Raw genomic sequence first — 27275 nt, 5'->3', positions numbered from 1 at the left:
TACTACTATGTCCTGTCAACAGAATAATCCCAGATTTGGGTGCTCAAGATACAGGGGTAGAGATCAAGTTGTTTGCACAAAAAAAGATCTTTCTTATGTTGATCAACAGTAGCATAGCAGAGGTATAATTACAGCCAGATCTCACCACATGAGCAAACTACTACTATGTCCTTCCAAACCGCTTGAGCCCCGTAATTTATTAAATGCTTCCTTCTACAAATAACCTTTCTATTACTTGCACCATTCTTTTAGTCTTTGCCATGATGATTATGATTAAGGCCGGATGTGATGTGAAACTTATATATTTAAGAGACCATGAGGTAGACAACCACCCACATTTATTGCGCCTGAACTACAGTTAGTGAAATTGAGAGTTTGTAATAATATGCTATCCTATTAGCGGTCCTTTAATTAAAAAAAATACACTAAGCCCTTCCATTTTACATGCGTCCTACATCCAAAATAAGAAAAGTCACTGTGCCCTTATATTACATGCTAACGTGAACTCTTGGTTCAGTTTAACATCATCACCAAATGCCAAGGTGGAAAACTCTCAGTATTTGAGCTTCCATTTAATTACTTGTTCTGAGTAATTTATAAATATAACAACAGATGTAGACATGTAGTCAAGTAGTCCATTAACAAAGTTGTACAACTAATTAAGTTCACTAAGGTCTCGTTTGGAAAAACAGCTTAATCAAGCACTTATGGTCATAAGCGCTTATGACTCATAAGCAAATTTTAAAAATCTATTGAAATAAATTAAACTTAAGCTATATATAAGCATAAGCTGTTTTTCGTAAGCTATCCTGAATAGCTTATGAAAATAACCTGAAAATAGCTTATGACAGCTCATAAGCTGTTTGCATAAGCCCTCCCAGACACGGGCATAAGAGCTTATGTTGTCAGCTAAACTCAAATAATCTCTACCAAACTGGGCTAAAGTTGGAGTCTATAGAGTTAGTGTGTGTTTGGATTTAAGTTTGCAAAATATAGTTTGAGTGAAAGTGAGTTTGCAAAATAGAGTTTGAATGAAAGTGAGTGGATTGTAAAGTGACTTATGTTTGGATGTTTTGATTTTAAAAGTCCATTTGATAAATGAAACTTGATTGGGTAATAGTAATTAAAAGCACTTATAAAATGTGTAATTACAAAAAAGGATATGAGTCAATGGAGTTAATATCACTTATATTGATTCTTTTCCTTTTTTTTTATATCTCCTCTATAGTAATAATATATTTTTAAACTCTTCCCAGTAATAAAATCTGTTTAGGTTCATGTCTTGACTCATTGTATCTCCTTCAAAGTAATAATATTTTTTAAAAAGAAAATAAAATGCATTTTAGTAGTTGAAATTTGTAAACTTTAGATTAATCAATTAATTAAGTCTTAAGTATAGTAGAACCAAAATACTTGTCACGTTTAGTGTTGGAGGTTAAAATAAATTATAAAACATATGAAAATATAAGGATAATGATACATGTTAATAGTTATAAGTTGTAAGTGTATTAAAACAATGCATGCGGTGATGATAGTGGGGCAATAATGTCACATATAAAGACACGTCAAATTTTTAAATATAGTATTAGAATTGCAACCAACTTTCATTCAATTGAAAATGGATGCTTTTTTGTCGTTGATAAAACTGGGTTTTAGGAACATAACTTGGTTGAGACAACTGAGATAAAAGTTAGCCATACAAAAGGGCACTGCGTTTTGTGCAGTCTGGAAGCACATTAAGAGGGGTAACCAGTAATATCTAGTATAACCATAGGAATTGGACACACAATGCTCCCTCTATTTGCAAATTAGTCCATCAAAAGTCTTACAATTTTGCATACTCTTTGGAGACATCATGAAATGAATTTTTAAGGACTATAATGCAATTCTAATTTGTGGACAGGGTGAATTGAAAATGTGTTTAACAATCCACAGCAACTAAAAGTGTTATTTTGCCCACACAAAATTCATTATTATCTTGTCTAGTATAGATGAGTACATGTAGTATCTAGTATATCCATAGCAATTGGACACACAATGCTCCCTCTATTTGCAAATTAGTCCATCAAAAGTTTTACAATTTTGCAAACTCTTTGGAGACATCATGAAATGAAGTTTTAAGGACTATAATGCAATTCCAGTTTGTGGACATGATCAGTTGAAAATGTGTTTAACAATCCACAGCAACTAAAAGTGTTATTTTGCCCACACAAAAATCATGATTATCTTGTATAGTATAGATGAGTACATGTAATATCAGGATGCCACTAAGTTTCATCCAGCCTAACTAAGAACAACAAAATAATCCACTGCAAGGTTCAAGCAGGAAAACTCAGTTTTCACTTGAAAAACACAACCCTTTATATACCATACCCTTGATTCAAGAGTATCTAAGTTTATAGTATAAATAATAGGCCACAGCAAGGTTCACTTGGATGGTATTAGTAGATGCTTGATTCTACTGCATACATCTCAATTTTTAATAAACCATACACTTGATTCATGGGATCCTAAATTTTTCTTAAACAACAAAACCCATTACAGTTAAGTGTGAAATGGTTTGATTACGTTCCAAGTATGATCTACATGGATTTTAAGTGTGGAATGGATATAGTGGTGTATGTAAGTACTTACATAATTGTCATCAAAATAAATTAAAGTAACATAAATCAACCATGTCCACTACAAAAGTACCTAATTGACGACGCAAAATACTACTTTCATATTTATATTGATGACCATGTCCATGGGAACTGGTATTTCTTGGAACAAACAACAGCAATTGAAATAGCAGACTGGAATTTAAAAACATAACATAGATAATAAGGTGAAAAAAGACACTGCAACCACATGTTGCTTCTTAACAACTTAAAATTACACCAAATACATTTAAAACAACTGCATCGTCAATATGATAGGTCTCAATTCTTCTACTTCCTCATCTTTGGAAACACCTTCTTCTTCCTGCCCGTCAAAACCAACACACCATCGTTCTCAGGTGAAGGACTCCTCTTAGGACTGATGATGTCTTGAGTATTTCCAGCTAGATCAATCGCTGGAGATTCCAATGACATAGCAGGTTGATTCGCAGGACCTTCCAAAGATTCTTCAGTTTGGGTGGCTTTCTCATTGGACACAACAGCAAAGTCTTCCAACAAATCCTGCAAAAATATCAATTAATACTTAATTATAACCTTGTCTATATAATGTGGTAAAGAAGGAACAATAACATACTTCTAAAAATATAAACCTTCGCTAATTCCTCATGCTTCACAGCTTCTGGATTCAGAGTAGACTGAGGGGTGAGCAGCAAACGACTTGAAGAGGCACCAACCTTTATCCCGTATTCATTAAGATCAGGACCAGCATTAGGTAAATAAACATAACAAAAATAAGGTAGAGAAACACCTACACTGTTATCTAACTGCAATGTTTTGAACTGCTCAATAATCGATTGATCAGTGCAGACACGCTTTACACGATATGAAGTCTCAAATCTGGACCTGTCAAACCTCTGACCTTGGAAATTTTTAACCTCAATCTTGAAAAGAGCAGATCTCCCAACAAAGCTAGTTAATTCAACAGGAATCCCCATCCCATTATCATTCTGAAAGTTATATACAACCAATAAAAATTTTAACTTGGCCACAGGTTGTTCGTTAAAAAAATATAATGTTGAAACATACCTTGTCACAAGCATCAACCATTTCAGAGCAAGTTTTCCCAACCAGTGCAGTGGCTTCTTTATCAAAGAGGATAAAGTTTGCACTGCCAGAATTATCTTCCACCCTGACTTGAAGACGATACCTAAACCAAATGAAATATACCATTACTATCTAACCACCCAACGTTACCATGAGAACATTTAAAATGAAGTCAACCAAACCTAGGATAGACGGCCAGCACGTGACGGTTACATCCCTCACAGAAAAACATCCTTTCATCAGCATACACCTTGCGGCTACATCTACAGGCAGTGTACCACCAATCAACACCTTCTTCAAGAGGAAGAATGGTACCATACACAACACAGACACAATCCTACACAAACAAATAATATTATCATCAAAAGTCTGGCATATAACGCAAGAGTTATCAACATTTCTCATTTGATAACAATGAGATGCAATCTCAAACCTTCTTGATTTCCCTCAAATCAGCAATAGACTTGCTAATTGTCAGAACCAGGAAATCATCCTCGCCAGAAACGGTTTTGGAATCAGACAATTGGCTAACAGAGTGCGATGCACTTTCATTGGCTTCCAAAAAACTGCAAGGAACATTGGGCAGACAATCAAGTACACAATTTCAATGACTAAAATTTAAAGTCCAAAACATAGACGCATACCTGGTTTTCAAAACATCAGCCATTGGTAGATCTGGGTCAAACAGAATTTTAGTAGTCCCATGAACATTTTGAAGGCTGTTGTGCCCCTGAAAGGATTTGACTTTAGCAAACTGTATGATCACGACAGGGTTGTTGAGTTCACCACCGCCAAGAAAATTAGCAAGCTCATCAACATAAGCTCCGAATAGGGCGCACTCAACCCTGACCCTGGAAGTAAATGTGAATGACTACATTATAGGTTCAAACGATGAAAATCAAATAATCCAAAAACTTAAGGGAAATTACCCTGCAGAATCAATCTCAATCACATTCATCTTTGATTTCTTCCCATTAGTAACAATCTCCCTCTCAACTCCAACGCCGGTTAGAATGCCAATCACATCTGCAAAACATAACCATATGGAATACGAAATTGTTAAAGGGGTGGAACACATAATTGTCATAGGCAGATAAAAGTCTAAAATGATACCAATTAGGAAAGAGGAATCATAGGTAGGAGCTAAAAGGTCAGCTAGAGGAACAAAGCTGTAGGGGAACGCATCAATAGGAAACTGGTCCATTGGGCGCACTTCAGTGTTATACATGAAACATATCTTGTAATTATGACGTGTAGTTTTATACTCCCCACTACTATCCACTAACACAAATGAGGACACACTGTAAACCTTCCCCTCAACCAGTAACTTCTCAAACTTGTACATCAGAGTCTTTTTAATACTGGCATGGATCTTGGTACCCTTCAAAGTAAAGAGGCATACAACCATTACCAACACGGAATATTTAATATTATTCTGGAAAATAAATGTATAACATAGACAAATAGACAAAACGATATCAAGCCAGTACCTTATCATCCATCAGGACAAGCTCAAGAGAAAGGGGCAACTTCGATGTGGCAAACCCTTGGCTGTACCAAATCCGGATCACCTTCACCATAATCCTCCAATGTTGCTTCCCAGAACGAAGCTCAGCAACATTATGGTAAACAGACTCCATCACAAATCACTCAGAAAGGAAGTAAAACGTACAGGGAATGGTAAGCAAATCAACGTTGGTGGGTGGGTGTGGTAGATACAATGGCCTTGTACTAAATTTATAGTTGGAAAAAAGTAGAAACCGGGAGAATCACAGAATTGGAGAATGTATTTTTTTTTTTTTTCAAATTTGAAAAGGGGGAGAAACACATGAATCACACAGAGGTAGGTAGCAGTGGGAAAATCATGGTATTTGAGAAGTATGGTGTTAAAACATCTGCTAAAGATTTTTTCCTTCAGAGGGCTGATAAGAACCCGGGGAACGGAGACACGTGGCAAACTTCTTAGAGAGCGACACGTCAAATTTTGTCCTGGTAAACGGCTTGTGCTTTGTATCTAGTATAGATTAGGAATTTCCTATACTGGTGATGTAATCAGAGAATGTAAGAGCATCTCCTTTATTCTTAGTTTTCTTTTTGTTTCCCATGTAAGAAGATCTCGTAACAGGGTTGCCGACCACTTAGCCCATCTAGCTTTTAGTACCCAGAAGAAGCTCCCCCAGAGACTTTTCTTTTGTTATCTGAGGATGTAAAACTTGCAAGCTTTTCTCCTACTCGATTAGAATCAGAAGTTGAAATTGAAAAAAATAATAATAGAATAGTATGTGAGAAAAAAAATTCAAGAAAGACAAAGCATTAGAGAGTATCATATCTATTGGAGTTACTATTTCTTGATTTTTAGATTATAAGATAGGATTATAAGATATTATGAGATAAAATAAGATATCGATTAATTGAGTTTACAAAAAAACACTATTGATCTGTTAAAAAAAAAACAGTGTTGAGTTCTAAGTTGTTGTAACTAGCACTTAGTTGACACGTGACGTCCCCACCGCCGTAACAGCAAACCACTCTTCCAATCGACGCCGCGATCTCATCTCAGTTTCACCGATGATGATGGAGTACGCAGAGGAACTGGTGAGGGAGTTTCTGGTGTTCCGAGGATTCACCAACACGCTCGAAGCTTACGAGACCGAATTGCGAACCGACATTGGTAAAGGGTTCCAGGTCGACAAGATTCTCGACCTCATCTTCTCCGTCTATGTTCCCAAGTTTCAGGGTGAGAAGTTGGTTGCGCTTCTCGGTTTCTTCAAACACTATGTCTCTTCAAGTTCTGAAACCGCACTTGTTTCAACGTTGTCGAAGTTGGAAGCTTCTATTCTGCGATTCTATGTTGTTTATGCTTTGCAGTCCAATCGGAGAGACAAGGTTGTGGAGTTTTTCGCTGCTAATGGTGCTGAATTGGTGCAGAGTTCTCAGGATTGGACTCACTGGTTTGGTGCGTTTTCTGTTTTTTCAATGTTGTTGCTGTTTCTGTGTATTATTTTTGTTTGTAATGAACTTGATCACTGCACAGTTTGATTGTGATGATGAGATTGAGAAGTTGTATTGCAGCAATTCCTTATACCAAGAATCCGCAAACCGATCCAGAATTTCGAATATTTTTCTCCAAGGAGTGGTATCAGGCATTGCATCTTTCTGTTAGAAACTTCTTTAGTGAGATCTTCAATGCTACTCATATCCTTCACAGCATTTTTAGTTTGCTTTTCGATGTTTATGGTGTAATTGTAGATTCTTAGGTACAATGTGGTTTGCTAAATAACTGACTTACCAGTTTTAGTTACTATGTTAGAGTACCTCATCTTGGTTTAGAAGATGGTTGAAGGGTTTGACCATAATTAAGACCAGGTGGATACAAGAATGTTTTGGTAGTTTATGAAAAGAGAAAAAGAAACAGGTCAAGTCACAAAAGGATACCTTGCTACTGATGCGAGTTAACTTTTGCGCTGTGTTTCACATTGATAATTTTATAGGATGTTTATTGGGTTTCACAATATTTCTTATAGACAACAATCGGGGATTATGACATTTGGGGACTCAAAGTAGGGATTTATGTGCTATAGCATTCCCAATATCCTCAAGTCCTTTCTTAATTTATCCTTAACAATATCACGTCTACCTGCTCTACTGAAGATCAGTTCAGAGATGAATGCTACCAACCTACTCAAAAGAGATATCGTACATCTAAATCATAAATTGTCGCAGCTTCAGGCTTTACTCGATGAGAAAGAGGCACAATTATGCCAATTTAGAAGGTAAGCATATTTTTATTCATTGCTCTTCGTCTCTCATGAGTCATGTTTAGTTTTCTAATTAATCTGGATTGAAGTTTGGAAGGAAGTATTAGTTCATCAAGCAATTTGCGTGAAGAAAGTACCCATATGTCAGAAGATTCTCCGAAGGTTTATCCAAGAGGAGTTCAAAAAGAGATTAGCCAAGATTCTATTGTTGATAGACCTGGATATGTTCAGTCTGAGATTATCAGCTCCAAGTCAGGTGAAGATTCACCTTTCTTAATGAATGATCATCTGGTAAATGGCAGAGCTGGCGATGCCACTGCAAAAGGTCATGACAGTCCCCATATAGGAAGATATATATACTTCAAGGCCTCTTCCTCTTTGTAGTTGCTTGGTTGTATTTTGAGCAAGATGATGGCTACTTTCCATGGATATAGACTTATTTATATTATTATATTCATGTGCTGACTTCTTCTAAAATGTAATCAATTCATTATTATTATTTCTAAAAAATAAATCAGGATGCTTTGTGTTCATCTGATCTTCAAAACACATCTAATTTTTAGGATGTTGAACAAACTGGTATTTAGGCTGAGGTGTCATTATGATTTCAGTAACCATATATTTCTATTTGGAAGTAAAACTTAACAATTATTTCGTGGCAGAAAATGATAGAGAAGTTTATGGGGAAGAAGATTTTGCTGAGGTCAAAGTGGAGCACCAGGTAAATTTGCATACCCTCCTTTGTTCCACAGTTTCATCTTACTTTTGACTAAGGTGAAAAGTCATCCTGGCTTGCTTTCAACATGCCTTTTTTCATTATGAGAGTGAGCGAAAGAAGAATGGTTCGGGTGGAGGGCCTTAAACAGAAGGGGCTCACAGAATACTTCAGGGCTGGAGTGAAGAGCCACAAAAGCACCTGTCAGGAACTGTATAAAAAGGACCGATAACTACATATGGTCTGAGACTGACTTCCTTGAAAAGAGGGAGACGAGTTATGTAGGCATAAGGGATAAAAAAACGTTAATGTAGATATAAAATAGGAGTTTAATGGATATGCACTGACAGTGTAGAATAGTTTTACACAGACATCCAATTGAATTCCGCCAAATCAGAAAATATCTTATTCTTTTAATTAAAATTAAAGTCAAATGTAATTATCTCTCATATGTGGCATGCTTTGATTGGATGACTGTGTAAAACTATTTTACACTATCAGTGCATATCCATTAAACTCATAAAATAGATATAAGGGATAAAAAAACCGTCTTTCTTAAAAAATGTCAGAAAAAAAATACCTTTTGATAGAAGCTCAAAAAGGTACATTATGAAAAAAGGAAAGAAATTTGTTTCAAGAAAATAATTAATGCCATTGCAATTGGTGTAAATATCAAATCATTGTGATTCTCAGGAGACATTTTTGGGGCACACCAGTCCAATCACCCGGTGCCGCTTCTCTACATCTGGAAACAACATTGCTAGTGCCTCTCTGGATGGAACTGTCAGGTACCCTCTTGGGAGTTGATGTAAACAAACATATCAAGATTATTACCCTAGGGGGAAATTAGAACATTCTTCATCTATTAGTATTAATTACCAGGATGTAGCCTGTACTTATTTTCCACTATTAAGACTCCTTAGGAGTAGATGTATTTAGTGCAATACCAGCCAGCAATTCTTTTAACAATTGATAAGAATTTAAATTAAAGAAAGATATGAAGCTTGATGTACTCCAATGCATTTATGTTTAGAAATAGCCCTTTATAATGCTTACTTTTATGATATCAAGCTTCTTTACCTTTCACGGCAATTCTTATTTAGTTTTTATGAAATCCCTCTCAAGCAATTTGGTCTCTGATTGCTCTATATGTTTTAATAAAGGATATGGACATATGATGCATCAACTCCAGTATCTAGAAATGCAACCATATATTGTGGCACCGAAATTTTGTCGCTTGACTGGGAATGTAAATCAGACCGCTTGGTATGTGAATTGATTTATCAAGGAGATTGAGAGATTGAAATTATTCAGTTTTATTCATTATATGAGACTGTAAATTCAAATGATAAAGCTGTTCCTTTTGATAAAAGCTTCTAATAGGTACATCTGATGGGTGCATTAAAGCTTGGAATGTGGATGCAAAGAGAGTTGTTTGTGACCTTAACACAACAGAAGAATTTCCAAGGTATTTCCTAATCATATATTGTTAGGTTTCTCTATTCATCATTTTTTAACTGACACGTGTGGTTTTACAGTGTGTTGGACATAAAGTGCAGTCCCGTTGAACCTATTTTCGTGTCTGCAGCAGCTTCTAGAGGGTATTCACTAAAATTTTAAATATTGAATTCTTTATTGTAGTAGTAAATTGGTTTAATTTGGTGATTCAATCCTCTGTTTTCATACAATGCTAGTCCAATTATCATATATAAATTTTTCTGTTTGGATTTTGGACATACGAATTAAACTACAGTTAAATACCATTGGTCAAGGTATCTGGCCTTTTATTATGCTCTCAATGGACATCCTTTCTATTGTTTATTTTTTGTTAATTTACACTGTTAACACATTTTAGCAAGGAATTCTGAGGACCATGTTGTCTGTACAGGGCTGGTTCCAACTATCCTCACAACCTGGGTTTCGCTTCACTAACTGTGTGGAACATGAAGACGTGGAAAGCCATGGTATGTGCTTCTTTGAATAGAATGTTTATGTTAATGTTGTTTTATGGCTATGTTTAATTTTGAATTTCATAAAGACAGTCCTTCCTCTTGGAGAAGATCCACCAGCAATTACTTCTCTATGCTTCAATCACAATGGGAAGATTTTAGCAGCATCTGCTGTGGATGGAATGATTCACATGTTTGGTATCCTTAATTTCATTTATTCGACTACTTCTCTATGTTAATATATTTCGTAATTCACCTGTTGCTGGAATTGCTGACTTCCATCATAGCGCGTAGCTTGTATTTAAGAAGTCATAACTGCCCTTGCTGGAATTGCTAATTTGATGCTTTTATTGTGCTTTCTCGAGGTTCCTAATGAATATTGGGATCAGATATTTGGTGTTCGTGTGTATTTTTATATCATATGTGAAAGATTTTTTACGTGAAAGTGAGAGGAACAAATCTTGACCATTAGATCTAACCATAAATGGTTAAGATTAAAACATGAACGCATGTGACCATTAAATAATTTTTAATTTTGACCATCCATGTGTCTAAATTTATCCCCCTCACGGCCTCACCCCATTCTCGCTAGATACAACCCTATATATGTGTGTGTATAGAGAACCTATTGTGAATGTATAAGCTGGGGGTCACATAGTTTGACAATCATGTCTTCCTTATCAATCCAAAGACATGTCTGCTGGTCTACAAATCACTGGCTGGCCTGCACATGATTCTTCTATCAGTTCAATTTTTTTTGGACCAGATGAGACTAGCATTTTTAGCCTGGGCTCTGATGGGAAGGCAAGTACTGCTAATTTAATGTTATTCTTGCTTGTAAAGTGGATGCCACACTTCATACTAATTGGTTCTTTGTTATCAGATTTTCGAGTGGAGTTTGCAAAATCAAGGTCAAATCTTGTGGTCAAGAGACTGTAGCAGGTATATTTATAGTTTGGCACCTTATGATTAGACTCGGAATATTTCTCCTTTCTTTCTTTTTTTTGCAAATATTAAGGCTCAAAATTGTTTTCACCATCCAAAGATGGGAACGCTAGATATATGAAATGGAGGGTTTAGCAAGGAAATATATAACTCATGATATAATTTTTACCTGTCTTCCATGAGTTCCTGTTCTGACTGAGCAAAAGTTGGAAAAGTTAAGAGCTGAGTCATGTCTGTGGATTTTGATTGTGAATTTACACCGGATGTGAATTTTGATTGTGAATTTACACCGGATCCACATCCATCTTCAAATACTTAATTTAAAGCAATGAATTGTAGTTTAGGCAACGGCCATCTTATATTTCTATTATTCTGGAGGAATTCTTCAATGGCCTTTTCTGTAGCAAACATGTATTTTAAAGTTAGATATAGGTCATCGAAATTATCATGCCTATACATATCAGACGTTAATTGTTAGTGTTGATTTACAAGCTATTCATGAACAATACTTTGTATTACCTAGAGTTAACTTTCAATTGAATGTCGTAAAATTTCAAAATGGTAATATTATAATTTCATATGTTTTATTTAGTGTTACTAATAGCATAAAATTATGTAATTGTTGGGGGATGGGCTAATCACCTGAATCACAACTGGGATTCAATGCATTTATGGAATAAAATAGGTACGACCTCTGTGTGTGTGTGTGTGTGTGTGTGCTGTTAAAAATACTTTATCTCATTCATGAAATGTGAGGGATAATGTCGTATGTCCGCTCTATATATCCTTGCTTTTAGATATGTGTGGAGAATTAATTCTGAGCATGATGTATTTTTTTTTGACATTTCATAGGTTCTGTTCCCCCCTCAGTGCTTCAAAATATAGCAGACATGAGATGGCATTAGATGCAAATGGGAGGAGACTCTTGGTAACATCCAGTTCTGTTAGAGCACCCATATATCAGGTTGATTGTTTCTTGAGTTCTTCTGCATGCATTGTGATTAGGCCTTCCCTTTGAAGGGATTGTAATTTACGTACCTATATTTTAGTTGGACTTGTAAAATTTTGGCTTGAATATTTCCAATTAACTTGTTACTTGTTAGTTATCTGAAAATGTAAATGTCGGTTGGTTGCGTTGTCAGGTTCAGGGTAATTTGACTGGTTGGAGAACACTTCCTCACGGTGCTCCTATTACCGCTGTAGATTGGCATCCGACATTACCCATTTTCTTGACTGGATCAGCTGATAACTCTGTCAGAGTAACATCTTTGTTATCATAGCCCCGCCTTGTATTTGTATCTTAGAGTTTTTTCATTCTTTGTTTGGTGAGCATTTAAATAGGTTTTATTGGAATTTTAGGTTGTAATATGATGGTCTCTCTCTCGCTCTCTCTCTACAAGTGAGATGTGCATATTTATGCAATTGCCTTGTATGTACATTTGTACTTTATTGAGTTTAGTCATTTCTTTTGTCATGCATACGAAATTAATGTATCAAATTTGCAGGCAGGCATAAATTGTGAAGAGAATTTTTGACATTTTTTTTATGTTATTAAAGAATTGAAATTCGATGCATTGTGACTACTCAATGTAAACAAATTTCATACTCATTCAATGATGTGCTAGCACATTATTAAGAAAGGTTAATCTTCAAATTTAGGAGTTAAGATAATCAAACTTCTTGATCCGGATCAGAGCAACCTCATGTTTATCATTTGATGATTAATTATACTGCTCAGGATTTTTTATCCCCTTGATGCAAGTACCGTTAGGCTTCGCAGTGAACTTTTTAATCAAAGATATTTTAACCAGTCTAGTCAGTTAATATGAGAGTTGATTATACTTCGTTTACGTGAGGAAAAATGGAAACGTAAAAATGAATTGAATAAAGAGAAAATGAAATGATTCTATAGAGAAAACATAGAGAAAATAAAATTGAAATTATTAAAAGGGAAAAGAAAGAATGATTTTTTTTTTGAAAGTAAAGAAAGAATAAATAATTTTCCACCCCTTGTAAAAAAGAGTAACAAACAAATGAGTAACATTGAAAAGATAAAATTACTTCTATAGGGACCTCAACCAGAATGAATATACATAAAAGGATCCAATTTGAAATAGTATCAATTACATAGAAAATATTTGCAGGAATTGGAAGCAACATGGACCCTAATTATGCTTCCACCTTAGTCATCATCCTCAGCATCAATTACCATTCTCAGCTTCCTTCTGGACACAGCATTGTCAGGAGCTGCACTAGCAGCCACTTCATCCTCTGAATCTACCAAGCCTTCATCCACTTGTTGATATTCAACTTGTTGGGAGTTCATGAAACCTATCCGTTTTTCACTCCTGGTGACACTTAATCCAACCACAAATAATCAGCTTAGACCATACAAAATGGTTAATTGACAACATATTATAACAGTACCAAAAATAAAAATGATATTCACTTAATCAACATACCTTTCTGAAACCTCTTTCATGTCATCATCATAAGAATCACTGTCCATTATTCTGTCCTGAATTTGGATGGTTTCCAGCTCATCATGCTTTGATTTAAGAACAGATCTCCTAGTTCTCCTACATCCAGAAATTTCACCAGAAAAAATAATAAAACGAAAAGTAAATCTGGCAACTAACGATGCATGTCACACAGCGACTCTAAAAGGAATTAATTTTTTTATAAAAAAGAAGCCAGAATGGCATATGAACTTATTAACATTATGGTCAGATTTCACATCAAGTAATACTAAATGCCTGATATAAACATTTATGGTCCTATCATTGATCAGTAAACAATAATATTCTAGAAAAGAAAAGTGAAAGAATGAGATATACTTGAGCGCAGAGCTGAGCATTTCATCATCAGAATCATCTCTTGTCAACTTATCCTCATTGATGTGTTCCTGGAATTGTTCACTTGATACTCTACTCTTCATTTTTTTCCTAATTAAATAAACAGAAGTTAATTCCAGTTAAAATAGAATTGTACATATACGGGACAAGTTCATTATATGTTTCGAGTCAGAGCAGATATAAGCAGGAGCAGGAAGAATCACTAGCTCAAACTAAATTCCTGATGTAAACATTTATGGTCCTATGATTGATCAGTAAACTCTAGCTTCTACTTCTTCGGAAGGGAGAGAAAGGGACATTACTTGAGAACAGAGCTCAGTAGTTCATCATCAGAAACATCTTTTGACAATCTATCCTCACTGGTCTGTTCAGGTAACTGTTCACTTGATCCTTTGCTATTCACCTTTTTCCTAAAACAAAATAAACAAGAATTAAATAGATTAGATAAAAGTAGAGACTCATCCAGGAAGGCAACACAATAAAAGGCTGCATTTGAGAAAGAATTGAAATTCAGCTGAATATTAAAAAATTGTTTATATGATGTTTTGGAAGAAGTTATACATGCCGATTAAAGAAAATAACTTTACCAATAAATCAGAATTATACAGAATTACAGATTAACCCAACAGTACCTTTCTATCAATGATATCAATGTCTCGTCATCAGATTCATTTATTCTATCTTCAGAACACTCCATAAGATCCTCACTATTTGGGTGCATTTTGCCTTTAGAACTCTTCTTAGGAACAAATAAACCAAGCTGCTTAAGTTTTCGAGAGACTTGGGCAGGTGTAAATTTACCATCCACATCTAGTGCATTGGCTATCATGTAACTACATCTTCTATGGTCCTTGAATCTGCAAATATAACGGCCAAGATATTAAACACAAGCTATAATTCATCCTTTACTTCTTATGCAAAATAATATACGAAAATTCAGAAAACTAGGGGCATGTTTACTTTTCATTTTCATTTTCTGTTTTTACTTTTAATAGCAATAATGCTCCGTTGTTTTCACTTTATTTCGTTTCATTGAAGTAGTAAAAATGACACAGTGGAAAAAAAACTTTCTACAATTTTAATTGTTTCCAATGCAAAACTATGAAAACAGAAAGTGAAGTGAAAAAATTGCTATTTTTGCAATTAAAACTAAAACACAGGAAATGAAAGCAGAAAATGAAAATTGAAACTGTACACCAATTCAGCATTCATCAAGAAGAGAGCAGAGAAAGATAATGCAATTTTCACCAAACAACCAAGTAAGGCGATACTCACTGCTCATACAGAACTTTGATCATAGCTTCCTGATCTTCATTGAAAGCACGAACTCTCTTTCTTTTCTGCCTATGAATGTGGAATTGAAAACAAACTCAGAGAAGACATAAACATATTTAATGGCTTAATCCTTTTAAAGTATAAACAAAATGTTGAACTAGGACGAATAATGATGACAAAACATTTCATGTATACCATAAATTTTACAGGGAAGAAACACCAGTAATGATTAATAAGCACAAAAGTTCAATATATACTTACAGATGCTGCACTGACAGGCTTCCCTCCAAGTTCACTGATTTATGATCATCAACTCCTGTTCCATCACCACCCTCTAATTGATTACGGCTTGTTGAAGAAGGTTTCTCCGCATCACCAATCTTTTGCCTAGGTGAAACTCTTAGCCCTAATTTTTTTAATGTGTTGGAAATTTGAGCCGGTGAAATTTTACCATCTGGATCTAGCACTTCAGCAATACATCGACTGCAATTTCGTTCATCTTTGAATCTAATATATTCAATGAAAGGAAGAACTCATGATGAAAACGAAGACTAATCCTATAAGCAAGTTAAAAATAAAAAAATTCACAAGATACGAATAAATTTCACATGCTGACTCCTTTAAGTACAGCACCAATGGAAGGGAAAAAAGAAGCTAAATTGCTTTATGTCAAGGATCTCATTTAAACCATGGTTAAAATTCAAGACTATAAGGCTTGATCAGGTAAAGTAAAACCTACCTTTCGTAGAGATCCTTAATTTCTCTCTCCAATTCAGCATTTAAAATAAGTTTTTTCTTTCTCCTTGGAGCTATTTGAGATTCATCAGCCGCCAATTGCTCCCCACTGTTATGTCCGAGCAAACCAAGTATCAGAATCTGTAAAATTTCAAGAGAAATTTGATCTCAAGTTGTAAACTTACTTAATATCATCTTGGCCTGAGGTGGATGCAAGGCCTTCTATTACATCATCAATATTTTCTTCATGGCTGAAAGGAAGGGGCAAAAGGATAAATTTGACCAGTCCAATTGCAGCTAATTCTTTGCAGTATGAATTGGATTCAGAATAATTATGAATCAATCAAAAATATATTTAAAATTGGTCCAACATTCTAAAAATGGTTATCTTAGTTTTGAAAAAAAAAATCCCAAAAGCCAGGGTAAAAAAACATACATGAGAATGAGGAGATTATAAGCAAAGTTTAATAATTTTATCTTACTTTTGATACCCTGAATCATGAGAGATCACAACATCAGCTTCATCATCACCAAGTGCATCAGCTATGCTTCTACGAGTCCACACATTTACCGGGGATGAGCCAATTTCTCCATCTCCTTGAGCATCGTTCCCATTTATATGTTTTTTCTTCAAATGACCAAGCTCATCCAACAAATATTCTGCATTGATGTAGTGGCATTCCCTTCGGGTCTTCCAGAAAAGGACTTCCACAAACAGGAGGGGTTGCTTTTTCATTTTCTTTAGCATCTTTCTAACCAAACTGGTCAGGAAATCAACAATTTCTGTATATTCCTTGCAGGGACATGACTTTTGTTCAACCAGGATGTCATAAAAAGTCGTGAGCAGTGACAACTGTATAAACATGAAAAAGATTACGAAATGCTATTCACAATAAACAACTACATAATCTCATTGAAGATGAAATCCTTTCCAGACTTAACCTGATAGAGCATTGGATGCAGCTCAAGATCATCACTTATTCTCCGCAACATGCCTATTATGTAATAATTTATAGCAAGAGAATTGCTCTTATAAAACTTGAGCAACCAACATAATTTCTGAATAATGTTGTGATTTACAAAGGCAGAGACGAGCGTTGAAACATTGAAATCAACTTCACTAATTGCATTAAATTGCTCATCTTCAGAAAAATCACCAGTATCATCCAACATATCCTCAATACAATGTTCAGGATTTGTGTTTTGCACTGGTTCTGAACCAACTTGGGAGTCCCCATTTTCAACAATATTTTGATGTTCATTATCATTAGGGATAACACAGTCTTCCCCAGTGGAATTTGCACTCGGAAGGTTTTCCTTTTGCAGTGACTGATTTTCAGGTAATTGGTTGCCAATAGGGATGCCAGCTTCATTTCCAATGCAAGAATTATCTCCAGTTGGTTTATTCCCTGATTCTGTTCCTTCAGAAGATTTCTTCTTTTTCACTTTCCTTGATTTCCTTGATACCTGGAGTTTTAGGATATCAAACAGGAAGGATTAAAAACTACTACATTCTCAGACAATAATCTCTGGCAAAGATGGCAACACCATATACACAAAAGGGGCTAATTAAATCATGAATAGTAGGATTCGAAGAAAACACACACACACACACTCTTAAAGACTACCAGAGAACAGCGCTACTAAATGTTAATCTATTTGAGAAGATTCAAAAATGATTTTACTGCATCTCTAACAAGGTCAACGGTGCAAAATGATACTTAAGTTTTAAAAAATTTAAAAGCCTGAACTACTTTTAAGTTTTATAATGTCAATTTCAACGTTTTATGGTGTCCAGTGTTAAGTTGAAAAATGTTAACTTAAAATTAACATGGGGAAAAAAAAGACGCGACATGCGGATTCAAAAGCACTTCTTACTTCTTAGCACAACAGAACAAAATTGCCATAGAAAAGGACAGAAAAATCTAACAAAAATGCAGACAAGTGCTGGAGAAACTCTTTTGTTAAGATTAAAAGTTTATATAGATGGCTAGAATAGAGACATATAAACCCAGAATCACGGCTTACCCTTAATGTACCACGAGATTGAAGATTGTCCATTAACTTTACAACCTTGTGAATGATTTCTACCAAATCTGCAAGATCACTGACAAGAAACAACAAAGATAAGTATAACAGCAGGGAAAGAACAGTGGATTTACACAAACACGCATAAAAGAAAAATACGTCTAAAATCACTATTACCATTAGGCACGTATGTGAAACTCAATGAATGCCATCCATGATGAACATACAATTATGCACATAACACATTTAAGTTGAACAGAGACAATTAGTTAACTATAAAGGAGAAAATCCATTGGATAGCAAAGAACCTTCTTTCTAATTGCTATCAAAAGTTACAACATAGCTTAGCAAACTAAGCTTTCAACTATTAACACCATTACCCCAGCAAAGTATGCTATGCTGCAATTTATTTTTGTATGAACTATAAAGGCAGAACTAGTAATCAATCCATAGATGCCTTCAAAATAGCTATCAGTTATTCTAGGTCTACAAGTTTCTAAGTATTAATTTAATACATGAAAAAGCTTTTTGCTTTGATTAATAATGTAAAGTTTTCCTTTGCTCAAATAAGGAGGTGAAACCTTTTGCATTGTTTGTGAATATCAAACGTTTTCATCAAATTCAAGAGGAACTGAGTCATCCCTTCCTCAGTTTGATCATAAAATAACTTGTACAGAAGTATACGAGCTGTTTGTGGCTCCTTAGAGTCTTCTGGCAACAATTTTAGTACCAAATCCAGCATGCGAATCTGCAAAATCAAGAAAGGGAAATTAAGAAGCATTTAATGAGGTTGTGAACAAAGGCGGTGCTCTCATTGCTATTCCTACATTCAGCTAGATAGATATAGTAGGGGTGGGAATGTCCTAATTAGTAAAATTAACCAAAGCAATGTTATAAAGCAAACTGGAAGGCATGGGATGAGATAGATTAACTAAGCAAAAGTGTTTACAAAAGTGAGCTAGCAGCAAGATATAAAAGAGGAAAAGCAGAAAGTTGTCAAATTCTATCTCACCACATAAGGATGCATGCAGAACATTAAAATCAATAAAATGTAACAAAACATATTAAGATTTGGTAGTGCAAATTACCATGTTTTTCAAAAGAGAACTAGCTGCAGATAGAAACTTGTAGTCATTTGTCTCCTTTAGACCATCATAGGCATGCCGCCACTTTGAAATGACTAACTGAAACATTGACTCATTCAGGGATGCTGCAATTGGGCCACATATTTGACCACTGAAATCTGAGGTATCAGCATCTTTATCACTAAAAGTCTCAAATGTGTCCCCTCCCTCCTTGTTCTATTAAAGAAGAGAAAATACGTATAAGCAACACATTTTCATAATTGTAGATTGTTATTGACAGGTATACAGTTTACAAATAACGCAGCAAGTGATACTTCACACTCGTTTATCACATGAGGCGCAGAGATTTACTTACTAAGTTTTGGGTTGATTTCCATTTGTTCAGCCATAATTCTTCATAAAATTATTGTTTAGTACATAAATAATGACTATTTCAAATTCACCTTAATGAAACAAAATATGAATGGCTAGAAAAAGTATCTCATAAAAACCTCATTGGAGACACCTGAAACAGGTATAACTTAAATTACTGCTCAAGATGCTGCATAATGGAATTAAGTTATAATTGGAATTCTGAATTTGTACTGTATCACACATTAAAGCTAAGGGGACCCAAGTCCTACATCTCCTTTTGATTGGAGAAGCATCACATTGGCAACTAATTTGAAAAAAAGCTCAAAGATGCAAATGTTCCATAGTCAACTTTTCAATTAAAATCTCATTCAGTCACCAAAATTAAGAAGAAGGTTTTCCCTTATTGTTACCTTTTTGCTTATCTAGAGTTTCAAACACGTCCTTAGACAGTATGTAGTTTGATAACTAAAGTACATTTAGGGGCATCAATTTTAAGATAAGAGATACAAGTGGTAGTATACCATTTCAAATTAAAATTAAGCCAGGGCATCTTGTCACTCAAATCCTTCTAGATCCAGACCATTAATATCTTTAAAAATTTATTTAATTCTTAAATCAAGGGGTAATGTTAAGTATTTAAGCTTTAAAGAAGAGCAGAGAAAAGCATGCTAAGAGATATGCAATTTCCTTATTATCATTCTCACCTTAGAAGATGAATACTTGTGAAACTGAAATGAAGTGACAAATGCAGCCACTTGAAAGAAAACAACAACATCACTTTTTTGAATTGCAGGATGTTCCTTTTCAATATCTTCTCGGATGGATCGCATCAAAACTGATACAGGTGTAAATTGCAATAAGATTAGTTTTAGCTTCAAAACAGGAACCCTATATGTGTGTGTGTGCTGCACTTGACACTACATATTCCGAAAATCCATACCATTGTATCCCCCAGAAAGAAACTGATTCACAAACCCATGAAGCAATTTCAATATCTTTTCGTTTGTTGATGGCAAGTTTGAATGATCCCATGCAATTTTTTTGGCAGGACCCCGAGTTACATTTTGTGATTTAAGCAGCACATTATGAGAAGAATTAGGATTTCCCTTTAATACTGCCTTGGAACCATCCTACCAGAAAGAATCAACTGTGTCATTAAAGTCCTCTATAATAAAAGCTAATCAGTAGGGCAAAAATGTAGTACCGTGGTAACCCGTGTAAATGTTCCACTGAATTGTGAATGCCTACTTATGTTGCCAACCCTACAAGTGGTTCTTCTCTTCTTTTCTTCATCTATAATCGACTGGAGACGGAGAGAATCTCGGGAGCCCTGACAAGTGGGGTAGCAGATAGAAAGAACTCATCACGCATAACCATGTAAGTAATAAGTTATACAGGCAAGGCACATTCTGGAAAGAATAATCCATACCTTGGCTTGATGTATTTCATCAGCCTCATCATCACTAGCACGGCTAACCTTAGTTCCATTCAAATGGGCCTTAACTATCAACTCTGGGTCCTGACCCATAAAAATGTAATGGAAAATTTCCAGTAGAAGCAAGTTATCCTGACTGAGATAAGCATTAGAACCACCAACATATTGAGATATAACCAGGATTATATCCATCACATTATCACTGAAAAGAAGTTCCAGAAACCTATCTCTCACTGATAACAACTGAGAAGCAAATCCTCCTGACTTCTGATGCAACGGAATTTCTTGAACAGCTAGAATATTTCTAAAAAATGTAAGCACTAGCTGTACCAATTTCCAATCATCTTCTGTAAATGCATCACTGTAAATAAACAAATAAACCATAAATGATAATCCACTGAGCCAAATGAGTTTTTTTTATAGGCAAATGTTAGTTATTAGTAATGTTAGTAAATTAGTCCATCCTCAGGGTTCAAACCCTTGCCCTGGACCCTTCACCCTCCATCCCACCCAACCCTTATGTCCCCTAGCTCTTACCACTTGAGCTAACCTTCGGGGACACCGAGTCAAATGCGCGATTTTCCCAAATTTTTTCTTTCCAAATCCAAATAAAAATACTGAAAAACACAATCCAGTTCAGACACACTCACCATTCCAAATTCTCAAGTGGTCTTTCCAGAAACGACACAATCACCGCAGCAACATCACTAGTCGTCACAGCAGACTTCAAACCCCAAAGATAATCCAACTGCTGAGGGATATCGGTAGAACCCGGCTCAATCGGCATAGTAAGAAACACCAGAATCTTCACTGCAATTCAAAAAAAAAATATAAAAAAAAATCAAACACTACCCATTATGCAAAATTCCAGAAATTTTAATTTTTTTGTTGAAAAAACCTGAATTGAGAAGCAAATTGCGATCATGATGGTAGTATTCAATGATGGGTATCAAATCCTTGGAAACGGTGTTCCATTTGCAGACTTGCTTAAACACATCGCGCGATTGCGGGTCGTCGCGCCTCAGAAACCTCAGCAAATCTTTCAGATTATCTGATTAAACCGATAACAACGAAAATCCCCAATGAGAAACCGAAAATTTGCATGAAATTGAAATCGGAAATGGGAGAAATTGATTTTCATACCGAGACAGTGTGCGCCCTTGTTGTAACCGATTCGATTGCCGTCGTCGTCCTCTGCGGCGACTCCGAGGCCGCAGCAGATTAACGATAACCCTTCCGTGTCCATGGAGGAGGCGATTGAAGAGAGTGAGGGTTGTGAAGATCTGAGAAAGAGTGAGTTGAGTTGAGGTGAAGAGTGGCGGAAACTTTTCCCGCGTTTTTTTGAGGGCTCATGAAACGGTGTCGTTTTGAATGTGGTATTAATAATTAGTAATTGGGCTTGGATAAAATCTATCATGATCCAATGGCTAATTACACATTTGGTCTATGTTGTTTGATTAGTATATGATTGGTTAGTAGGCCCATTACATTTTACACAAAAAATAAAAATTTGTTTTACGTAGCGTGAAGTTTTGAAATTGCGGATCATTTTGCATGCTTTAAGTTTGTCATGGGGGACAACACGAAGACCTTTCCCTTGCTGATCAGGAGAATGCATCCAGAGATAAAGGAGCTGAAGTTGAAAGCATTCCAGTTACTAGAAGAGCCCTTTTGTCCTCAGGTCCTTGTGCTGGCCTAGGACCTTCTAATCTTCAGTCCCTTGAAATCCAAAAAGAATTCATAGGGACTAAGGAAGATCATGTCCTTCTTGATTACCCTAGTCCTACTCAAGGAGGAACTTCACTGTTTAGTGCTGAACTTTCAGATGCAGATATACTAAAGGCAAGAGGGAAATGTCAAGCTGATATAGGATCTCAAGGGAGAGAGATCAACCACATTGTGCAAGTAGACCACAGGAAAATAGTGATACCAACCAGATTACATAATAACACCCAGAAAAAGGCACACCACATGGAATTAATCAACAACGCTTATTTTGTGGAACTTCCAGAAGAGAGAGAAGGCAGACAGCTTCGAACCTTTAATTTTCTTGACAGCTACTGGGAATCAAAGCTGGTTAAAAAATTTGCTGAGGGAGTCACCTTAAAAAGGGTCAGAAGTTTATCTGAGGAAACTGGTGAGTCCTTTCCTGAGGAAGGAGGGCACAAGAGGAGACTTATGCTGTTAGGAACAGCAAATAACTATTCTGATGTTGATGGTTCTATGGCTGAGGAGGCGGGCCTTGCCTTGCCCCCACCCCCTAGATGAGTATTTTGTGCTGGAATTGTCGCGGTATGGCGGCTCCTGCGACAATCCTTGAGCTCAAGGACCTCTGCAAACAGGTCCAGCCGTCACTGCTCTTTCTAATGGAAACCAGAGCCCACCTAGAAAGAGCAGATAACATGAAGAGAATGCTGAAATATGATCATTTGTTTTGTGTTGAAGCGCAAGGAACCTCCGGAGGACTATGCCTGTTCTGGACTGAACCATTCTCTATTGAAGTTCTTCAATTTTCCCAAAAATTCATACGTTGTTGTAAAGGACAAGGTGAATGACAGACTTTGGCTAGGATCCTTCATCTATGCTAACCCTATTTACAACATCAGAAAGGCTATGTGGCCCCTGATTGCAGGTCTTAATACAGGAAATGATCCTTGGTTTTGTGCTGGTGATTTTAATGAGATTCTCAACCCTAGTGAGAAGGAAGGTCTTCGGGAACCGAACATGAACAGGATTCAGAGCTTCCGGGACTTCTTAGATGATGCCAACCTAATGGACGTGGAACTAAAGGGTTGTAGGTTTACTTGGTTTAGTAATCCAAGAAACGGTTTTGTTACCAAAGAGAGAATTGATAGAGTGCTTGTCAACTGGTCATGGAGAACTCTCTACCCAAATGCAACAGCTGTGGCCCTTCCCATTATAAGTTCAGATCACTCTCCAATTAACATCCAGATCCATGCAAAGGTGAGACCCCAAAAGTCCTTCAAGTATGAGGCTCTTTGGGAGGAAGATGAGGAATGCGGACAAGTGATTCAACAAGGATGGAACAACCAAACCCAAAGCTCCAGGGAGGATTCTGATTGGGAAAAGCTTCTGAACAGAATGGGAAATTGCAAGAATTCCCTCCAAAACTGGAGCAAGAGTAAGTTTCGTAGAGCTGATCAAGAAATATGGGGTTTGAAGAAACAGCTACAGGAATTTCAGAACAGAACCTTAACCAGTGAAGAAGGGGAAGAAGCAAATGAAATTCAAAAGAAAATCAAGACCCTTTGGAAACAAGAAGAAATCTTTTGGGGGCAAAGATCAAGAGTGAAATGGTTGAAATGGGGGGATAAAAATACTAGATTTTTTCATGCTTCAACAGTTCAAAGAAGGGACAAAAATCATATTGCCAGATTGAAGTCAAGCCAGGGAGAGTGGATAGAGGGTCAGCATAATATAGGCAGAATTATTCAGGATCATTTCACAGAAATCTACAAGAGCACAACCACCAACTACACCCTCGAGTGCCTTGAGGATACTCAACCTCAGATTTCTCAAGCTATGAATTTAAGCTTGATCAGGGTCGTTTCTACAGATGAAATAAAGAGTGCAGTCTTTGAATTAGGAGACCTAAAATCCCCAGGCATGGATGGTCTAAATGGCCTTTTCTTCCAGAAAAATTGGCCCACTATACATGAAGAGGTTAGCAAAGCAGTCAGCACTTTTTTCCTCACAGGTGAAATCCCTCTTGAGTTGAATGAAACAGTTGTGGCTTTAATCCCAAAAATCCCTCTACCTGAAAATTGCTCCCAGTTTAGGCCTATTAGTTGCTGCAATTTCCTTTATAAGGTAATTACCAAAATCATGGTTACTAGGCTTAAACCTTTCATGAATACTATTATTTCTCCTTTCCAAAGTGCTTTTATTGGGGGCCGACAAATACAAGATAATTTGATCATTGTCCAAGAAGCCTTCTACCACCTTAACAGATCAAAGAGAGGAAGGGAGAATCAGGTGATTATCAAGCTTGACATGAATAAAGCCTATGATAGGCTTGAATGGGGGTTTCTAGAAGCTACTCTCAGAAGGTTTGGTTTCTGCGAAGAATGGATTAAGCTAGTGATGATTCTAATTAAAGGAGTAACTTATAGATACAAGGTCAATGGCATAGTTGGAGACAGTTTGATACCTGAGAGGGGTCTCAGGCAAGGAGACCCTTTGTCTCCTTACCTTTTCCTTTTGGCTATGGACGTCCTATCCAATATGTTCAGCAAGAGTCTCCACAAAGGCCTTATTAAAGGGTTTCAGCTGGCACCTTCTTGCCCAATCCTCACTCACCTTTTCTTTGCTGATGATGCTATTCTCTTTGCAAATGCTTCAGAACCTGAACTCTATCAGATCCAAAAGCTCCTCAACTTCTTCTCTCAAGCATCAGGACAACGTATCAATCTTCAAAAATCGGGCCTAATGAGCAGCAAACATCTCATGAGGAGTAGAAAGCACATTTTGGCTAACATTCTAGGTGTACAGATTTGGGATAAGCCGGAGATGTATCTTGGTTTACCCTCTGAGTGGGGGAGATCAAAGACTAGCTCTCTACAGTGGATCAAAGACAGAATTCTCAACAAAATTCAAGGGTGGAGAGGCTGCCTCCTAAATCAGGCTGGCAAGGAGGTTCTAATCAAAGCTGTCCTCCAGGCCATCCCTTCTTATGCTATGGCAATTCTCAAATTTCCTAAGACTTTCTGTAGTCAACTTTGTGCAAAGGTAGCCCAATTCTGGTGGAAAGGAAAGAAACAACGAGGCATTCATTGGCGTAGATGGGAAGTTCTTACCTACAGCAAAGAGGAAGGGGGCTTGGGGTTCAGAGATTTTGAAAGCATGAACCAAGCTTTCCTTGGGAAGCAGGCTTGTAGAATTCTGGATAATCCACATGCTCTATGGGTACAAGTTCTTAAGGGTTTATATTTCCCAAATTCGGAGTTCCTCCAAGTGAATAAAAAAAGACAAGCCTCTTGGGTTTGGGCCAGTATTCTACATGGCAGGGCCTTGCTTTTGAATCATGGGTTGTGGAACATTGGAGATGGCTACACTACAGATTTTTCAGAACACAAATGGGTTTCAGCAAACTCCTATGTCCAAGGAGGCCCTATGAATACTAAGGTGGCTGAATTTATAGACAGGAGCAATCAAACTTGGGATGTTCAAAAACTGAGGCATTCTCTCCCTAGTACTGAGGTAAGCAAGGTGCTGTAGACCCCTTTTCGTATTACAGCAGGAAGTGATGAACTTACCTGGCCTTTCAGACCTTCAGGCAAGTATGAAACCAAGTCGGGCTACAGGCAGAGTAGGAAAGCTACCTGTCCCGTAGACGTGAGAGCTGGTTCTTCGAACAATCCCACGAGCTTCCTATGGAAATCTATCTGGGGAGCTGGAATCCCACACAAGATTAAAAATTTCTTGTGGAAATTGTGTCATAATGCCATCCCTTTCAAGAGGAATCTAAGGAAAAGAGGGTGTGATGTGGATGGGAGTTGTCCAGTTTGTGAATCTGATGAAGAGGACTTAGTCCACTGCCTCTTTCACTGTCCTTGGGTTAGGCCAGTTTGGTTTGGAGGAGCTATGCAGTTAGACATTTCAGATATTAACACTACAACCTTTGCTAATTGGCTAGAAAACAAATTCTCTATTTTATGCCAAAGGGGAGAAGGAGCAGGAGAAGCCATTGCTTTCCTAGGTATCACTCTTTGGGAGGTTTGGAAAATGAGAAATGAATCTGTCTTCAAAGGCCGACCTCCAGACCCTAGGCTATGTTTACAAAAGATCAACCTCTCTCACAGAGAGATCTCAATAGAGACCAGACCAGAACCAGTCTCTGATGTTAGTCAAGGTAGCTCAAAGAGGATTTACCAATGGAGAAGACCCCCACAAGGTTACCTCAAAAGCAACACAGATGCAGGCCTAAATTTGCAAAATAATAAAGCCATGGGAAGTGTCTTATTTAGAGATGAAAGAGGAGACCTCACCTTTGGAGCCACCAAGCGGTTCTTCACAACCAAGCCTATCCTAGCTGAAGCTTTAGCTCTTCGTGAAGCAGTTCTTACAGCCTCAAACATGCAGATTGGAAAAATTATTTTTGAATCAGACAACCTTCAATTGGTGGAAGCTTGCTTAAGGAGAAAAACAGTAGGGGTAATTCAAAATATAGTGGAAGATATACTCACTTGGAAGAGGAATTTCCCCAATTGGGGTTTCACCTGGACGGGGAGATCAGGAAACCAGAGTGCTCATGCCTTAGCTCGCTTGGCACTCCATAACTCACTACCTCCTTCTTGGTTTTGGAAGCCTCCTGATGATTTGAGAGCTGCCTTGAGTCTGGACAAGCAACGATCTCAAGTGTATAGAGTAAGGGGAAGAGCAGTTCAAGATGGTAGAAGAAGAGCTTGACTACTAAG

At 36.7% G+C, this 27275-nt stretch overlaps 3 protein-coding genes across 6 annotated transcripts; 1 reads left to right on the top strand and 2 right to left on the bottom strand.

Moving 5' to 3' along the window:
* Positions 1 to 2755: 2755 nt before the first annotated feature.
* On the bottom strand, positions 2756 to 5670 carry LOC130718828 (replication factor A protein 1-like). Its single transcript, XM_057569455.1, has 10 exons — positions 5195 to 5670; positions 4818 to 5085; positions 4634 to 4730; positions 4349 to 4555; positions 4138 to 4270; positions 3887 to 4041; positions 3687 to 3807; positions 3413 to 3607; positions 3251 to 3334; positions 2756 to 3161 (listed from the first exon to the last, which is right to left on the bottom strand). Exons 1-10 carry the CDS (start codon positions 5342 to 5344, stop codon positions 2931 to 2933), a joined length of 1641 nt encoding a protein of 546 aa, XP_057425438.1. The 5' UTR covers positions 5345 to 5670; the 3' UTR covers positions 2756 to 2930.
* Positions 5671 to 6127: 457 nt separating this feature from the next.
* Positions 6128 to 12608, top strand: LOC130718547 (uncharacterized). 3 transcript variants are annotated; one of them, XM_057569149.1, is made up of 15 exons: positions 6128 to 6660; positions 6777 to 6899; positions 7336 to 7477; positions 7552 to 7787; positions 8125 to 8183; positions 8871 to 8965; positions 9341 to 9443; positions 9551 to 9645; positions 9716 to 9778; positions 10066 to 10141; positions 10216 to 10324; positions 10818 to 10930; positions 11010 to 11068; positions 11924 to 12035; positions 12214 to 12608. In XM_057569149.1, exons 1-15 carry the CDS (start codon positions 6273 to 6275, stop codon positions 12349 to 12351), a joined length of 1911 nt encoding a protein of 636 aa, XP_057425132.1. In that variant the 5' UTR covers positions 6128 to 6272; the 3' UTR covers positions 12352 to 12608. The 3 variants fall into 3 exon arrangements, with proteins under 3 accessions (XP_057425132.1, XP_057425133.1, XP_057425134.1); XM_057569150.1 differs by having other exon boundaries at positions 6129 to 6660; positions 7552 to 7718; XM_057569151.1 differs by lacking the exon at positions 6128 to 6660 and having other exon boundaries at positions 7560 to 7787.
* Positions 12609 to 13114: 506 nt separating this feature from the next.
* LOC130718546 (uncharacterized) lies at positions 13115 to 27275 on the bottom strand. Of its 2 annotated transcripts, XM_057569148.1 has the most exons (23): positions 27045 to 27275; positions 26847 to 26927; positions 21982 to 22121; positions 21737 to 21889; positions 21489 to 21648; positions 20833 to 21199; positions 20608 to 20733; positions 20344 to 20533; positions 20108 to 20238; positions 19053 to 19265; positions 18546 to 18712; positions 17965 to 18043; positions 16879 to 17403; positions 16419 to 16789; positions 16122 to 16187; positions 15941 to 16045; positions 15463 to 15708; positions 15202 to 15270; positions 14559 to 14783; positions 14229 to 14336; positions 13909 to 14016; positions 13534 to 13650; positions 13115 to 13428 (listed from the first exon to the last, which is right to left on the bottom strand). In XM_057569148.1, exons 3-23 carry the CDS (start codon positions 22082 to 22084, stop codon positions 13254 to 13256), a joined length of 3804 nt encoding a protein of 1267 aa, XP_057425131.1. In that variant the 5' UTR covers positions 22085 to 22121; positions 26847 to 26927; positions 27045 to 27275; the 3' UTR covers positions 13115 to 13253. The 2 variants fall into 2 exon arrangements, with proteins under 2 accessions (XP_057425131.1, XP_057425130.1); XM_057569147.1 differs by lacking the exons at positions 26847 to 26927; positions 27045 to 27275 and having other exon boundaries at positions 13115 to 13419; positions 21982 to 22161.

Source organism: Lotus japonicus, chromosome 5 (assembly GCF_012489685.1).
Source record: "Lotus japonicus ecotype B-129 chromosome 5, LjGifu_v1.2".
In the NCBI taxonomy this organism is placed as follows: Eukaryota; Viridiplantae; Streptophyta; class Magnoliopsida; order Fabales; family Fabaceae; genus Lotus; species Lotus japonicus.
The sequence above is the reverse complement of the archived record's forward strand: the minus strand, read 5'-3'. Positions and strand labels throughout refer to the sequence as shown.